The 16,238-nt window shown below is 38.6% G+C and overlaps 1 protein-coding gene and 1 pseudogene across 4 annotated transcripts in view; one reads left to right on the forward strand and one right to left on the reverse strand.

Annotated features, from left to right (window-relative positions):
• Nucleotides 1–16,238, forward strand: part of LOC138419155 (zinc finger protein 665-like) — a 41,655-nt gene that overhangs the window by 20,123 nt on the left and 5,294 nt on the right. For all 4 annotated transcript variants that reach the window (XM_069551431.1, XM_069551434.1, XM_069551433.1 and 1 more), the window contains one exon: nucleotides 4,353–4,479. In XM_069551431.1, coding sequence (XP_069407532.1) covers nucleotides 4,353–4,479 — 127 coding nt within the window. The remainder of the gene's footprint in view (nucleotides 1–4,352; nucleotides 4,480–16,238) is intronic.
• On the reverse strand, nucleotides 3,201–4,157 carry LOC138418514 (ATP synthase F(0) complex subunit C2, mitochondrial pseudogene; annotated as a pseudogene).

A 16,238-nucleotide genomic window follows, 5' to 3' on the forward strand; every position in this document is an offset into this window, starting at 1 on the left:
TCTATGACTTTCATGATGTTTTATTCTGCTTCTACAACGATTGCCATGGCAGTTTTGATAATGAGTTAATTGGTTGATTGACCCTTTGTGTGGTTATTAATATCTTTTTGATATTACATGTTTCTTTTGTAATCTTTGTGATTCTTACTGATGAAACTTTGTCATGTGGAAGAGAAGATACATTTACTTTTTCAATTTGGGGACCTTTGATTTCCTTTTCTCATCTACTTGCTCGAAGGGTTTCAGTGCTTTGTTGAACTGTAGTGCAGAGTGTGCATCCTTGCCTTCTTCTTGACCTCAGAGGAAAAGCTTTCATTCTTTCCCCATTGCTGTGCTCTTTTCATAATGGCATTTATTATGTTGATGTTGGTATAATTTATTGTTTGTAGTTTGTTGAGTGTTCCATCTTGAAAGGTTGTCAAATTGTTATCGAATGTTTTTTTTTCTGCATCGAGATGATCCTGTTTTTTCCCCTTTAATCTGTTAATGTAGTGTGTCATATTAATTGATTTTTGTATGTTGACTTCTCCTTGCCTTATATGAATAAAATCCACTTGGTTATGGTGTCAGATCTTTTTATTTATTTATTTAAATTATTTTAATTGAAGGATAATGGCTTTACAGAACTTGTTGTTTTCTGCCAAATACCAATATGAATCAGCCATAGGTATGCATATGTCCCCTCCTGACCATCTTCCTCCGTATCCCACCCCTGTAGGTTGTTAGAGAGCCCCTCTTTCAGTTCCCTGAGTCATTCAGCAAATTCACATTGGCTCTCTACTTTACATATGGCAATGTAAGTTTCCATGTTACTCTCTCCATATATTTCACCCTCTCCTTCCTCCCATTCCCCCTGCATTTGTTCTTTGTGTCTGTTTCTCCAGATCTTTTTAATATGTGTTGAAGTGGGTTTGCAAGTATTTTAATTTTGCATCAGTATTCATCAGGGGTATTGGTTTCTAGTTTTCCTTTCTTGTGTCTTTGGGAAATCATCAAACTATTAGAATCATGCTTGCTCCATAGAATTAGCAGGATTAGTGGTAATTCTTTTGTAAATGTTTGGTAGAATTTGGCACTGTATTTTTCTTAGAGGTTTCTGACTACTTTTTAAATCTCTCTAGTTATAATTGGCTTCCCTGATGGCTCAAATCAGAAAGAATCTGCCTTCAGTGCGGGAGACCCAGGTTCTATCCCTGGGTCAGAAGATTCCCTGGAGAAAGGAATGGCTCTCTAGTCCAGTCTTCTTGTCTGGAGAAATTCCATGGACAGAGGAGCCTTGTGGGCTACAGTGCATGAGGTCACAAAGAGTCAGACACGACTGAGTGGCTAACACTTTCACTTTCAACAGTTCTCAACTTTTTTATTTCTTAATAAGTAAAATAGTTTGTATGTTTCCAAGAATTTGCCAGTATCTCCTATATACTGTCACTTATAGGCATTATTGGTCATAGTACTTCCTTATCTTTAGAAACTTTCTTTGACATGAGTTGTAATCACTCCAGTTTCATATCTGTTTTTAATTATTTGGATCTTTTTTTCTCTTGTCGTTAGTCTAGGTCGGGGTTTTCGTATACAGTTTTTTCAAAACATCAACTCTTGGTTTGTTGATTTTTATATTTTTCTACTTTCTATTGTATCTCTGGTTTAATCTTTCTTATTTACATGTTTCCTTCTGCTAAACTTGAGTTTAGTTTGTTTTCTGTTTTCTGCTTCCTAGAGGTCTAAAAATAGATTTCAGATTTAATATCTTTTCTCTTTTTACGTAAGCATTTAACCTTTCAGACTTTGCTTTTAGTACAGTGGTTTCTGTGTGTTATAAATTTTGTAATGTTGTGTTTTCGTTTTGATCCATGTATTTAAAAATTTCCATGTGTTTTTTTTCTTAGACCCATTTGTGGTGTAAGAGTGAGTTTTTTAATGTCCACATTTGAGGAATTTTCTTTTTTTCTTGTGTTTATTTCGTTCTTGTTAGGGAAGATACTTTTATGGTATCAGTCTCTTAAAATGGTTAATTTTGGCCTAACATGTGGTCTCTCATAGAGAATGGTTTATGTGTCCTTGAGATACATGTGTTTTATAGTTTTGTTGTGCCGTGATCTGTACATGCCTGTTCAGTCTCCCCTGCTCTCTTTAGGATGGACTGTCTTTTTCCATCCTTTCACTTTTCACCTTTCCATGTCCTTAGGTTTGTGAGTACTACCTATTTCAACTCTCTGACAAACTCTGTGTCTGTTGCCCTGTGTTTTACCTCCTCTTACTTCTTCTAGTGTCCCCTCTTCCTGTGCATCCTGTGGTGGTGAAAGACAGGCACCCTGAACAGCTCCTTTCATGCCACTGTAATTTCAGAAGGAATGTATTGAATGTTTCCTTCCTATCATGATGTTTCTTCAGATAGTCTTGGTTAATAACTATATCTTTTTCCATATTCTTTTTTGACATGATTTTTAATTCTCCGAGAAGTTTTTTTTACTTTTGTGATAATTCTTTTTTGTCATAATCTAATGACTCTTCTAATTTCAGATCAGTTTTATTAGTGGAAAAAAAAGCAAAGAAAGTCTTTGGCTTCTGTTAATGCCTTGCTATGTAAATTTAAATGGGTAAAATTTTATCTTTATATATAGTAATTTTATTATGACTTGAGTTCAAGTATTCTTTTTTTTTTTTTTAATGTTTTTACCAGTTTTCTTTTGGTATCCGAGCATAGAATCCTGTTGACAAACTCAGCTGAGTACAAAGGATACATATTTATTGTCTGAAGAATGCTGAAATACATGTGAATAGAAGGATAATATAAAATTGTCCAAAAAATCTGTCAAAAGACAAATCCTCTCATTCCAGTTAATTTTTTATAGATAAGTATGCATGCATGTGCAAGTCTGTGGTTTAATAGAAGACGTGATGATTTAAAAACTACATATCACCTTTTTTTTTCAGTTGAAATTATGTTATCAGTATAATCTGTGGCCTTGAAATTTTCTAACCAATCCTGTTAGTGTTTTAAGTAGTAAATTACTAACAGTTGTGTTTCTGTATCCACGTCTATAATGACCTTTCATGCCATTCCACATTGTTCACCTTGGACTTTTTTTTTTTTTTTCATACTAATACAATATTTATTTGTTTTCCTTCTGTCAAACCCTGAGTCCACCACTTTCCCCAGGCTGCCTGGGGAGTTACAGGAAAGGGAACGTACAGGGCAGACACAGGAGAAAGAACTATGGGAGGTGGAAATAGCTCCTTCATATCGTGAAGAAGACGAGCTAGACAACCATCAGGCAAAAGAGCCCCATGGCCTTTGAGAGGGCCAAGCCCGTGGTGTAGAAGAGCTACTGTTTCAGAGAAGGGTTCCTGGCATAACAGTGTTGAGGCTCCTGAACACAGTCCCACTTCCAGCCCTGGAGCCAGCCACCCCTGCTGTGGCAACTCCAGCTCCAGGGAACTTGGCTGCTGTGTCAAAGTCCTTTGAAATGGCACTGATTTGGAAGTTGTGGCTAGGAATAAGTGAGGTAGTCTGGGGACCTGGGGCTGCCAAGCTGCTGTGGCTCTCATGGGTCAGTGTCTCCAATCCTTCACCACCACTGTGGACAGTGATCACTCAACAAGGGGGAGGTTCTCCCAATCAGGGAGTGAGTAGAGACTACTTTGGCACAGGTGTCCACTTTCAAGGGATGAAGGCCCAAGGCCCAAGAGCTGCTCCTCCTGCAGAGAAGACAGAGGGGCAGGGAGGAGGCTCACTTTGGACTCCTTTCAAGTTTTCTTTAGGAGCCCTCTGTCAAAGGACTTGTAATGTTGTCTGTATTACTTCACTGTTAGATGCTTAAGCTTCAGTTGCTGAGCCCAAGCTTCTGAGTTCACGTGCTTCATGTAACATTTCTCACCTTCTTGATCTGAGTCGAGTTTCTCAGAGTGTCTGTGACACAGGTTTTTTTTCTCTAAGGTGGAAACAGGTGGTTCTTTAATGAGCTATTACGTTGATGACAGGTTCTTGCCTGTAAAGTACTTATTTAATGTTTAGAGTAATACTACAGTAATTTAGAGCAACAGGAAGCCTTCAGACACTTTTGGTCCTTGCTGCTATTATCAACATCATACCTGAAAATTTTGACTTTTCCATTAAAAGTGTCATGGACTTTGTCATCTCTGAAGACACCACTCATGCTGTACCTCATCAAGATAATGAGTTTAATAAGAAATTAAAATTAGAGATCCATAGTTCCTCCAGATACCCCTGCATGGATCTGTTAGAACACATACTTCAACCAAGTCAATCCTTGCCCCTTACCACCCTTTCTCTTTTGCATGAAAATGAGAACTTTTCATGGCTCTTTTGGTGACATGTGGTTTCATTTCAGAAACAACTGACCTCTGAAGATGTGGCCATCGAATTCACTCAGGAGGAGTGGGAATTCCTGGATCCTGCTCAGAGGGCCTTGTACAGGGATGTGATGCTGGAGACCTATAGGAACTTGCTGTCTGTGGGTGAGGATGACTTCCTTCCAGAGCTGCCCTTGGGTATTTGCATTTTCCGTGTGTGCCCCTTGGGAGGCCTGATGTCTTTCATGTGAGAGTTCTGGTGACTGGGGCATGACACAGCTTCACAAAGTTAAACTGACCCTCTTCAGATGCTGTGTCTGTTTCATGTCATATCTGAGGTTGTCCCAGAGCTTAATTATCTACAAAGCTCACTGGCAAATGTTAAAAAAAATACCAAAAAACCCAATTTCCTATTTTCTGCCTTTTGACTTTTGCTCAGTGTTTAAAAAAATCCACAGCACTTTAGATTTCTTTCTTCTGATAACGCTGCATATCTACTTGTTTGTTTTTGCTTGCTTGTTTACTACTTTTGGCTGCACCATTCCGTATGTAGGATCTTAGTTCCCTGACTAAGGATCAAACCTGTACCCCCTGCATTGGAAATGCAGAGTCTTAATCACTGGATCACCAGGGAAGTCCCAGAATTTCTGTTTCTGATCTGAATATTATCTCCACATTGGAGCATGAGAAAAAGCTCTGGACAGTGGGTGCTAGCGACGGAATGAAACACCAACACTGCAGAGTGGTTTGAATCTTTCTATTTTTTCCTCCCGCTTCTCACAACTGCTTTACTTTATATCTTTTGCACAACAATCTACAGGGCAAGTTGCCAGGCACCATGATTCAGCGACTATACAGTGCACAGGCATGGGGCGAGATAACCTTTTCTTTAACTTATTTACTGCAGCTAAGACTTTGTTTTGAGAACTTCCTTATCAGCTGAGAAACCATTTTGTCCCTGGGTCTGTTCCTTTTGAGGAATCAGAGAAACATCCTTGTGTGCAAGAAATGTTCTTTTCCCATGGGAACAGAGGATTCTGGGTAGAACATCTTGTTTGCAAGAATGTTCAGCCCTGGTTGAGAGTCTCATTTGCAAGCACTTCCCAACCTTCCTTATGCCTTGTTCCCTACATCTCCCCCTTTCTTTTCTTGCAGGTGCTGAATAAGCACTTGAATATGGAAAGCTTTTTCTTTTAATTGTTTACCTTTTCGTTAGCGCCAGTTGACTATAAAAGCAATAAAACTTAAAGCAACAATTAACAAAGTATTCACAAAGGATGTTGTTAACAATGTAGATACATGCCCTAAAGGATTGAGGTTGTCTAATCCTTCTTAAAGACTCTAGTATATCAGAACCAAGAATATCAGGCAGCGTCTTAGTAAAAGTTGACAATATAGTTTGTTCCAGTTCCATAATTTCAGCAGTTAAATTCTGGTGTCCCATCAAAGCCCTTTTCACCTTTTCCCAACCCTCACTCATATGAAAGGGAATGGGGTTACGCATAAGTGAGATGAGTTCCAATCACATTTTAACACACTCCTTGTAGCTAACACAGTCACTTGATCTCCTAACCAGGAAACAGTGTGTTGTAAATTCAATACATCAGTAGCCAATTGAGCGTCCAAATCATGTTGTTGTTGCCACAATAAATGAGCATTTTTATGCCACTCCCTGACAAAATCAGCAGTCTGTATGCCCTGATGCAAAGCAAGACCTGCTACAGTTGCTGTTGCTGTTACTGAAGCCACGGCAAGAATTGATGCGATGACAATGCCAAGCATTCTTCGAGATCGATGGAGAAGAGTTTGTACAGCATTCACAAGATGAGTGACAGCAAGAGTCCGACCAAGGCCGAGTAAGATTAACAGGCAACCAGAGTCAGTCCGTGCTTTCACAATAACCAAAGAGTAATTACTGGAATGGACCATCTTGTTTTCAACATTTTCCCACCAGGAACAGTTTATACATTGAGTCAAGTTACAATCAGAACATGATATAACTCCCAAAATTTCATTCCAAATCCATTGCCCATACAGTAAAGAATAAGGAAATTTTACACATGCTATAGCAGAGTAAGATCTATTAATATGCAAATGAACTTGAAACAGCCCTCTAGGATCATTAATATTCAAAGTAAAGTTTCCCGTCCATATAATGATAGAGAAGACAATTAGAAAATTGTCGCCTCACAGTGATAAGAGCACGATCAACAAACTCCTGACAAAGTGTAGGGCTATTAATCATTCCTTGAGGCAACACTGTCCATTGATAACATTTTACGGGCTGTCCATGATTATACACTGGAATAGTAAAAGCAAATTTATTTCTATCTTTTATTTGCAAAGGAATAGTGAAAAAGCAATCCTTCAAATCTAAAACCATCAAAGACCAATTCTGTGGAATCAAGGCAGGAGAAGGGAGACCTAATTGCAAAGCTCCCATAGGTTCTATACATTTGTTAACTTCCCTTAAATCAGTCAACATTCTCCATTTACCAGATTTTTTTCTTAATGACAAAAACGGGAATTCCAAGGAGATGTGAAAGGTTCAATATGGCCAGGTTGAAGCTGTTCATCTACTAATGGTTCTAAAGCCTCGAGCTTCACTTTTGGAAGCGGCCACTGCTCAACCCATTTAGGGACATCAGTTAACCATTTCAATGGGAGAGCTCGAGGAATCTGAGCAGTGGCTGCAAGTTTTCCAATGAGATGGTGAGCATTGTTCCTAAAGAAAATAAGATCCCTTCCCCAGATATTAATAGGTATATTAACAATGTAAAAAGAAATAAATACTTTTTTTCCATTAGACAATTGGCATGACAAAGGTTGAGCACTTCTCCACACATCTGCTATAGATCCTAAGCCTGTTAAAACAAGAGGACTTTTTTCTTTTTTTCAGTCATTAGGCCACTGCTGGAGAGAAATAACCAAAATATCTGTTCCTGTATCCACTAATCCTTCAAATTGTCTATCTTCAATAATCAGTGGCATTAAAGGGTGAGAGTCATTAACAAGCATTTCCCAAAATATACTTTGTCCCGTACTTCCAAAAGCACGGACTCTCTCCCTACTTCAGCCTTGTCGGCAGCTACTGGAAATAGGGATGCATAAGGTGGTGCAGAACGTTTAACAGCCTCGGAAGTTTGTTTTTTATTTAATAAAAGCTTCTGAAAGGCAGCAGTCATTGCCTCTACAGAATCTGAATCCTCCCCCGAACTCACATCTCTATCTGACTCTGTGGATGAATCTGTACTATCATCTGGAGGTTTGGGCGGAGGCCGAGGTGAAGCCCCCCCTTCACATTCGCCTTCCTTCTCCCCACTCACAGGCACATCCTCATACAGGGGATCATCCTTCTTAAGAGAACATGAGACGGCCTCACTATCAGCAGCCATTAATTTTAAAGCCTGTGTTATAGCGCTACAGAGAGTCCACAGCTTTAAAGGAATCACATTTCCTTTTTGATGCTGCCTTCTTAACTCTTTTTGTATTACTTTCCATTCCTTCAAATTCAGCTGTACTTTTGTTTGATATTGAAACCAATAGCAGTGCTGCTCTATGAGGCCGAACAACTCACTCAAATGGCGAGTAGACATTTTAATTCCTATAGAATGCAGGAGCCCCTTAACCAGCTCCATATAGTGTGACTTTAAAGATGGGGAATTCCCCATGGTTTTTTTTCCTTTTCTCTTTTCTGTTTCTTTTTCTCCTTTTTTTCTTTTTCCCAAAAATCTCCCTTTCAGCGTCCCGCACCGGGGTGCTTACCCTTTTGGTTCTTTTCTTTTTTCTCTCTCTCTTTTTTCCTTTTCCCCGAAAGTCCCCCTTTCAGCGTCTCGCCCCAGGGTGCTTACCCTTTCAGTTCTGTCGTGCCCCTCGCTGGGCACCAGATGCTAGCGACGGAATGAAACATCAACACTACAGAGTGGTTTGAATCTTTCTACTTTTTACTCCCACTTCACGCAGCTGCTTTACTTGATATCTTTTGCATAACAATCTACAGGGCAAATTGCCAAGCACTATGATTCAGCGACTATACAGTGTGCAGGCGCGGGGCGAGATAACCTTTTCTTTAACTTATTTGCTGCAGCTAAGACTTTGTTTTGAGAACTTCCTTATCAACTTAGAAACCATTTTGTCCCTGGGTCTGTTCCTTTTGAGGAATCAGAGAAACATCCTTGTGTGCAAGAAATGTTCTTTTCCCACGGGAACAAACAGAGGATTCTGGGTAGAACATCTCGTTTGCAAGAATGTTCAGCCCTGGTTGAGAGTCTCATTTGCAAGCACTTCCCAACCTTCCTTACACCTTGTTCCCTACAGTGGGCAGTGATGTAAAAGTAGCCAAAACTACAACATATAAAGAAAAACGAGTTATCTCAAAAGGGCTGTTTTTTTCTGTTTAGGAGTGGGACAAGTTGGTGGATTGGATCCTCTGTGGTTGTTACTTAGGAAAATGTAAGAGTGGGTAGAGAGATCATCTTTTTGATCCTAGATCCTACGAGGGGAGCATATGTGAATCTCGCAGCCTCTTAGCTTGCCATCTGTAGGTCGAGCGCATGGTCCCATCTCAAGATGCTGTAATGTCTGACCTTCATGTTGTGTTAGTTTTACTCTTGTGCTGCTCTACCCAGTCTGGGAATGTCAACTGTTCCTTACGTTCCTTTCTCCTTACTTTGTATCATTTTACCTCTTCAACTTCCTTGAAATATATTCCTGAGGGTCTGAAATTTTATCTGGTTTCCTTGCTGTGATAATCCACCTATGTTTAATTGGCAGCCTCTGGTGAGTCTCTGTGGGGTGGATTTAGTAGGTAACAGAGAACTGTGATGGAGACACTATTCCTAATGTTATTTTCTTGCTCTGTACAAAGTCACCACTTGAAGCTATCCAGTAGAGTGGTCAGTATGTTCTAGGATGATGAGAGAGAAAGTATCATGAGAGCCTGATACATCTTCCCAGGTTATTTTCTGGCTTTGGAGACTCTGTCAAGGGCACCATGACAGTGTTGTTGATGTGTATCAAGGACCATATATTTTAGCCTTTGTAAATGATATGGGAATTTATCCCAGGACAACTTTGTCCAAGTTCACATTCTCATATCTATGAGGCTATTGGCTGCACTGTTGTTCTGTGCATTGTAGGTATTTTTTTATTTTATCATTGAGTTCAAATTTCTGTGTTACTCTTAGTGTTTCTGTTTTGTATTTGCAATGCTTTGGATGATTGATTGTGAAATGGTCCCTATGGTGGAACTGGTGATCAGTCCCTCTTAAAATTCTTTATATATTCTTTGTACTCAACTTACTATCAGATGTATGATTTCTACATATTTTCTCTTTTACTGCTGATTGTCTTTTCAAACTCACTGCACTTTAATGCAGAGTAGTTTATAATTTTGATATAGTTCAATTTATTAATATCTGGTTTTATTTTGTGGCCTGTGCTTTTGGTGTTATATCTGGTAAATCATTTGTGGGTCCAGTTTCCAGAAACATTTCCTGCACGTTTACTTCTAGGAGTTTTATACATTTGGGACTTAGGTTTAGGTCTTTGAACCATTTTTAGTTCCTTTTTGTCTGTAGTGTAAGATAATGTCCCAAGTAAATTCTTTTGCTGGTGGGTATTCAGTTTTGTCAACATGTCTTGTTTCATAGACTGCTTCCCCATTTAGTAGTTTTTATACCCTTGTGAAACATCTTTTGAACATCTCTGCAAGAGGTGATTTTGTTTTAACAATTCTTTTTAGGTATGCTGCTGCTGCTAAGTTGCGTCAGTCGTGTCTGACTCTGTGTGACCCCACAGACGGCAGCCCACCAGGGTCCTCTGTCCCTGGGATTCTCCAGGCAAAAACACTGGCGTGGGTTGCCATTTCCTTCTCCAATGCATGCATGCATGCATGCCAAGTCGCTTCAGCCATGTCTGACTCTGTGCAACCCCACAGACAGCAGCCCACCAGGCTCCTCTGTCCTTGGGATTCTCCAGGCAAGAATACTGGAGTGGGATGCCATTTCCTTCTCCACTTTTTAAGTATAGTTAATTTACAATGTTGTGTTTCAGGTATACAGCAGTTTACAAGATACTCAATATAGTTCCCTGAGCTATATCGTTGGTTCTTGTTGTTTATCTATTTTATATATACATTAGTTTGTAAATATTCAGACTCCTAATTTATCTCTCCCTTTCCTGCCCCCATCACCATCCTGTACTATCCCCTTTGGTCACCATAAGTTTGTTTTTTATTCTGGGGAGTTTATTTTGTGAATAAGTTCATTTGTATTATTTATTTCAGTTCAACACAAAATATCCAATGATATTTGTCTTTCTCTGTCTGATTTCACTTAGAATAAACCCTAAGTCTGTCTATATTGCTGCAAAAGGCATTACTTCATTGTGTTTTATGCTGTGGAGGTGGCAACCCACTCCAGTGTTCTTGCCTGAAGAATTTCATGGACAGGGGAGTCTGGCAGGCTGCAGGCTATGGGGTCTTAAAGAGTTGGACACTGCTGAGCTACTTTCACTTCACAATATTCCCTTGTATATATGTACCACATATTCTTTATCCCTTTGTCTGTCAGTGAACATTTAGGTTGCTGCTGTGTTTTGGCTGGTATAAATAGTGCTCCTAAAAACATTGGGGTGCATGTATCATTTTGAATTAGTTTTCATCCTTTCTGGATATATGCCCAGGATTGGAATTGCTGGTTCACGTGATAGCTCTATTTTTAGTTCTTCATGGAACCTCCATGCTGTTCTCCAAAGTGGCAGTACCAATTTATGTTCCTTCCAACACTGTAGAAGGGTTCTCTTTTCTCCACACCCTCTCAAGCATTTATTGTTTGTAGACTTTTTGATGGTGGTCATTCTGATCAGTGTGAGGTGATACATTTTTGTGGTTTTGATTTGCATTTCTCTCATAAGTGGAGATGTCAAACATCTTTTCAGGTGACTGTTGGCCATCTGTTTGTCTCCTTTGGAGAAGTATCTGTTTTGATCTTCTGCCCAGTTTTTGATTAGGTTGTTTGTTTTGATATTAAGCTGTATGAACTGTTTGTATATTTTGGAAATAAATCCCTTATAGGTAGCATCATTTGCATGTATAGTCACCTAGTCCAAAAGTTGAATTTTTGTTCTTTTTTTGGTTTCCTGTGCTTTGCAAAAAGGTTTTAAATTTAATTATGTCTCATTTGTTTGATTTTGCTTTTATTACCATGACTCTAAGAGATAGATTCAAAAAAATTTTGCTGACATTTATGTCAGTGTTTTGCATTTGTTTTCCACTATGAATTTTATAGTATCTGGTCTTGCATTTAGATGTTTAACACATTTTGAGTTTATTTTTGTGTATGGTGTTAGAGAATGTTGTAATTTCATTCTTTTTCATGTAACTATCCATTTATCCCAGCACCGCTTATTAAAGAGACTTCTTCATTTTATATTCTTTCCTCTTTTGTTATAGAATAATTGACTCTAAGTAAATTGGTTTATTTCTGGGTTTTCTGTCCTGTTCTACTGAACTGTGTTTCTGTTTTGTGCCATCATCATACCACTTCCTTGGTGGCTCAGACGGTAAAGCCACCTGCCTACAACGCAGGAGACCCAGGTTCAGTCCCTGGGTCAGGAAGATCTGCTGGAGAAGGAAATGGCAACCCACTTCAGTATTCTTGCCTGGAAAATCCCATGGACAGAGGAACCTGGTAGTCTACAGTCGATGGGGTCACAAAGAGTTGGACACGACTGAGTGACTTCACTTTCACTTTGTCAGTTTGTAGTATAGTCTGAACTCAGGAAACATGATTCCTCCAGCTGTGTTCTTCTTTTTCAAGATCATTTTAGATATTAGGGTCTTTTTTATTTTGGTACAAATTAAGTTTTTCTTTGTTTTATGAACTATGTCATTGTTAATTTGATAAGGGTTGCACTGAATATGTAGATTGACTTGGATAGTATGGTCATTTTGACAGTGTTACTTTTTTCAATCCAAGAACATGGTATGTTTGTGCCATCTGTTTGTGTCATCTTTGGTATCAGTCATCAGCATCTTATGGTTTTATGAGTACAGTTCTTTTGACTTTTTAGGTAGGTTTATTCCTTAGAATTGTATTCTTTTCTCTGAGATGGTGGATGGGATTGTTTCATTAATTTCACTTTCTGATGTATCATTATTAGTGTATAGAAATGCAGCAGTTTTCTATATATTTTGTATCCAGCAAGTTTACTGTGTTCATTGATGAGGTCTTGTAGTCATTTGGTGGCATCTTCAGGATTTTCTATGTGTAGCATCATAGTGACAGTTTTACTTGTTTTTAATTTTTTTTTTTACCTTGAATTCCTTTTATTTGTTTTCTGATTGTTGTGGCTAGGACTTCCAAAAATATGTTGAATAAAAGTGGCAATAGTGAACATTCTTGTCTTATTCATGTTGTTAAGGGGAGTGCTTTCAGTGTTTCCCTGTTGAGTATGATGTTAGCTGTGTTTGACAGATACAGTCTTAATTATGTTGAGGTAGGGTCCATCTGTGCTGACTTTCTGAAGGGTTTTTTCATAAATGGCACTTGAATTTTGTCAGAACCTTTTCTGCGTCTCTTGATGATCATATGGTTTTTAGTCTTCAACTGTTACTGTGGTGTATCATAGTGATGAACTTGTGGATATTGAGAAATCTTGCATCCCTGAAATAAATCCCACTTGATCATGGTATGATCCTTTAATGTCCTTTAATGTATTAGTAACTGTTTGAATCTGCTCTTTTGAACTCAGGGAAGGTCTAGGAGAATAAAGCCTTTTTCTACAAAAAAGAGTTGGATGCTTCAGAAAGGCTTTTGTAACTGGGAAGGTCTTCCAGAGTCGGTGTCAATCCCTCGTTTCCTTTGATACTCCTCGATCTTGAGATGACCATGTGTGGAAGAAGAAATGAAATAAATGTCCAATGGAGAGGTTAATCATACTTGGCAGAGGAACCCAGGTTTAGATAGCCTTTTCCTGGATTTTCCTTCTGATTTCTGCTAATAAGATTGTTACACAATATCCTGGAATATTGTGTATGTTTTTCTTGAATATAAGCATTCCATTGTAAATTACAAAATCAGAGTTGGATACATTACATTGTAAATAGTATAACAGGTATTATCCTGCTTTCTCCATATATCACAGTCACTTTTAAAATCTCTCTTGTTTCTGTCCCATACCCATAGTATAATGCCCTAAACTTGCTGAACCAGTTCTTTTCTTTTAAGGTCAGTATGTTAGTTTGTGCTCTCAGTTATTTTCACAGAGACATGCAGTCACAAGCTGATATCTGACATAAACCTGTGTACCCTATGCTCCACGCAGGCCCTTTCTTAGTCCTGACCAGTCCTCACATAGTACCTTGATATGGATGGAAACGTTGTTCTTACCTATCACGTCCCTCCACCTTCTACATACTCTCACTGTAAAGATAATCTCTAATCATTTATTGAACACGTTTCTCAGGACATGACCTAAATCACTCTGTGCATCCATGATGACTCACAACCCATTTCGAGATGGGATGGTTGAATAATAGTTAAACAGGCTACTTCTGTCTTGTACCTTCCTTGATATTTTCTAAGTTCCGTATATTTTTTAAAAAATATTTTTTAGTCTATTCATTTGGTGGGTGGTCCTGTTTGCAAATAAGTTTTTTCAGTCATCCCAGTAGGTTCAGATTCATATCCTGGTTCTCTTACCACTTTGTAGGCCAATTGGGTGTGTCTCTTGCTCTGATTAGAGGAAAGCATGTTAGTTTACCTCAAGCCTTTTAAAGCAAATTAGTGCTGTCAGTAGAACATGTTTTATAGTAAATACTCAGAATTGATTTGTTTAAATAAAGCTAATATCTATACTCTATCATGTTCTTTATGATATGGCTTTATCTACATTATATATATATTTAAAATATAAATGTATTTTTCATCGGAGGTTAATTACTTTACAGTATTGTATTGGTTTTGTCATACATCAACATGAGTCCACCACAGGTATACACGTTTTCCCCATCCTGAACCCCACTCCCTCCTCCCTCCCTGTACCATCCCTCTGGGTCATCCCAGTGCACCAGGCCCAAGCATCCAGTATCATGCATCGAACCTGGACTGGCCATTCGTTTCATATATGATATTATACATGTTTCAATGCCATTCTCCCAAATCATCCCACCCTTTCCCTCTCCCACAGAGTCCAAAAGCCTGTTCTATACATCTGTCTCTCTTTTGCTGTCTCGCATACAGGGTTATCATAACCATCTTTCTAAATTCCATATATATGCGTTAGTATATTGTATTGGTGTTTCTCTTTCTGGCTTCCTTCACTCTGTATAATAGGCTTCAGTTTCATCCACCTCATTAGAATGATTCAAATGAATTCTTTTTAATGGCTGAGTGATACTCCAGTGTGTATATGTACTACAGCCTTCTTATCTTTTCATCTGCTGATGACATCTAGGTTGCTTCCATGTCCTGGCTATTATAAACAGTGCTTCGATGAACATTGGGGTACACGTGTCTCTTTCAGTTCTGGTTTCCTCAGTGTGTATGTCAGCGGTGGGGTTGCTGGGTCATAAGGCAGTTCTATTTGCAGTTTTATAAGCAATCTCCACACTCTTCTCCATAGTGGCTGTACTAGTTTGCATTCCCACCAACAGTGTAAGAGGGTTCCCTTTTCTCCACACCCTGTCCAGCATTATTGCTTGTAGACTTTTGGATCACAGCCATTCTGACTGCTGTGACATGGTACCTCACTGTGGTTTTGATTTGCATTTCTCTGATAATGAGTGATGTTGAGGATCTTTTCATGTGTTTGTTAGCCATCTGTATGTCTTCTTTGGAGAAATGTCTGTTTAGTTCTTTGGCCCATTTTTTGATTGGGTCGTTTATTTTTCTGGAATTAAGCTGCAGGAGTTGCTTGTATATTTTTGAGATTGGTTGCTTGTCAGTTGCTTCATTTGCTATTATTTTCTCCCATTCTGAAGGCTGTCTTTTCACCTTGCTTATGGTTTCCTTAGTTGTGCAGAAGCTTTTAAGTTTAATTAGGTCCCATTGGTTTATTTTTGGTTTTATTTCCAGTATTCTGGGAGGTGGATCATAGAGGATCCTGCTGTGATGTATGTCAGAGAGTGTTTTGCCTTTGTTCTCCTCTAGGAGTTTGATAGTTTCTGGTCTTCTGTTTAGATCTTTAATCCATTTTGAGTTTATTTTTGTGTATGGTGTTAGAAAGTGACCTAGTTTCTTTGTTTTACATGTGGTAACCAGTTTTCCCAGCACCACTTGCTAAAGAGATTGTCTTTAATCCATTGTGTATTCTTGCCTCCTTTGTCAAAGATAAGGTGTCCATAAGTGCATGGATTTATCTCTGGGCTTTCTGTTTTGTTCCACTGATCTATATTTCTGTCTCTGTGCCAGTACCATACTGTCTTGATGACTGTGGCTTTGTAGTAGAGCCTGAAGTCAGGCAGGTTGATTCCTTCAGTTCCATTCTTCTTTCTCAAGATTGCTTTGGCTATTTGAGGTTTTTTGTATTTCCATACAAATTGTGAAATTATTTGTTCTAGGTCTACATTATATCTTTTTAAAATTTTATTTATTTTTTAATTGAAGGATAATGGCTTTTCTGAATTTTGTTTTCTGTCAAACCTCAACTACATTATATCTTGTATGTGTTTCACTTGCAACATTTTTCAGCAATATTGTGTCTGACCCTAGTCAATAAATACACAAAGCACTCACTTTAATTTATTATATTTTGGTGCCATTAAACTAGGTAATTAACAATAGTGCATGGCTAGAGATTAGCCTTGCTTGGTGGCTCAGTGGTAAAGAATTCACCTGCTAATGCAGAAGATGCAGGTTTGGTTCCTGAGTCAGAAAAATCCCATGGAGAAGGAAATGGCAACCCACTCCACTATGTTTGTC

This window comes from Ovis canadensis, chromosome 14 (assembly GCF_042477335.2).
Source record: "Ovis canadensis isolate MfBH-ARS-UI-01 breed Bighorn chromosome 14, ARS-UI_OviCan_v2, whole genome shotgun sequence".
NCBI lineage: Eukaryota > Metazoa > Chordata > Mammalia > Artiodactyla > Bovidae > Ovis > Ovis canadensis.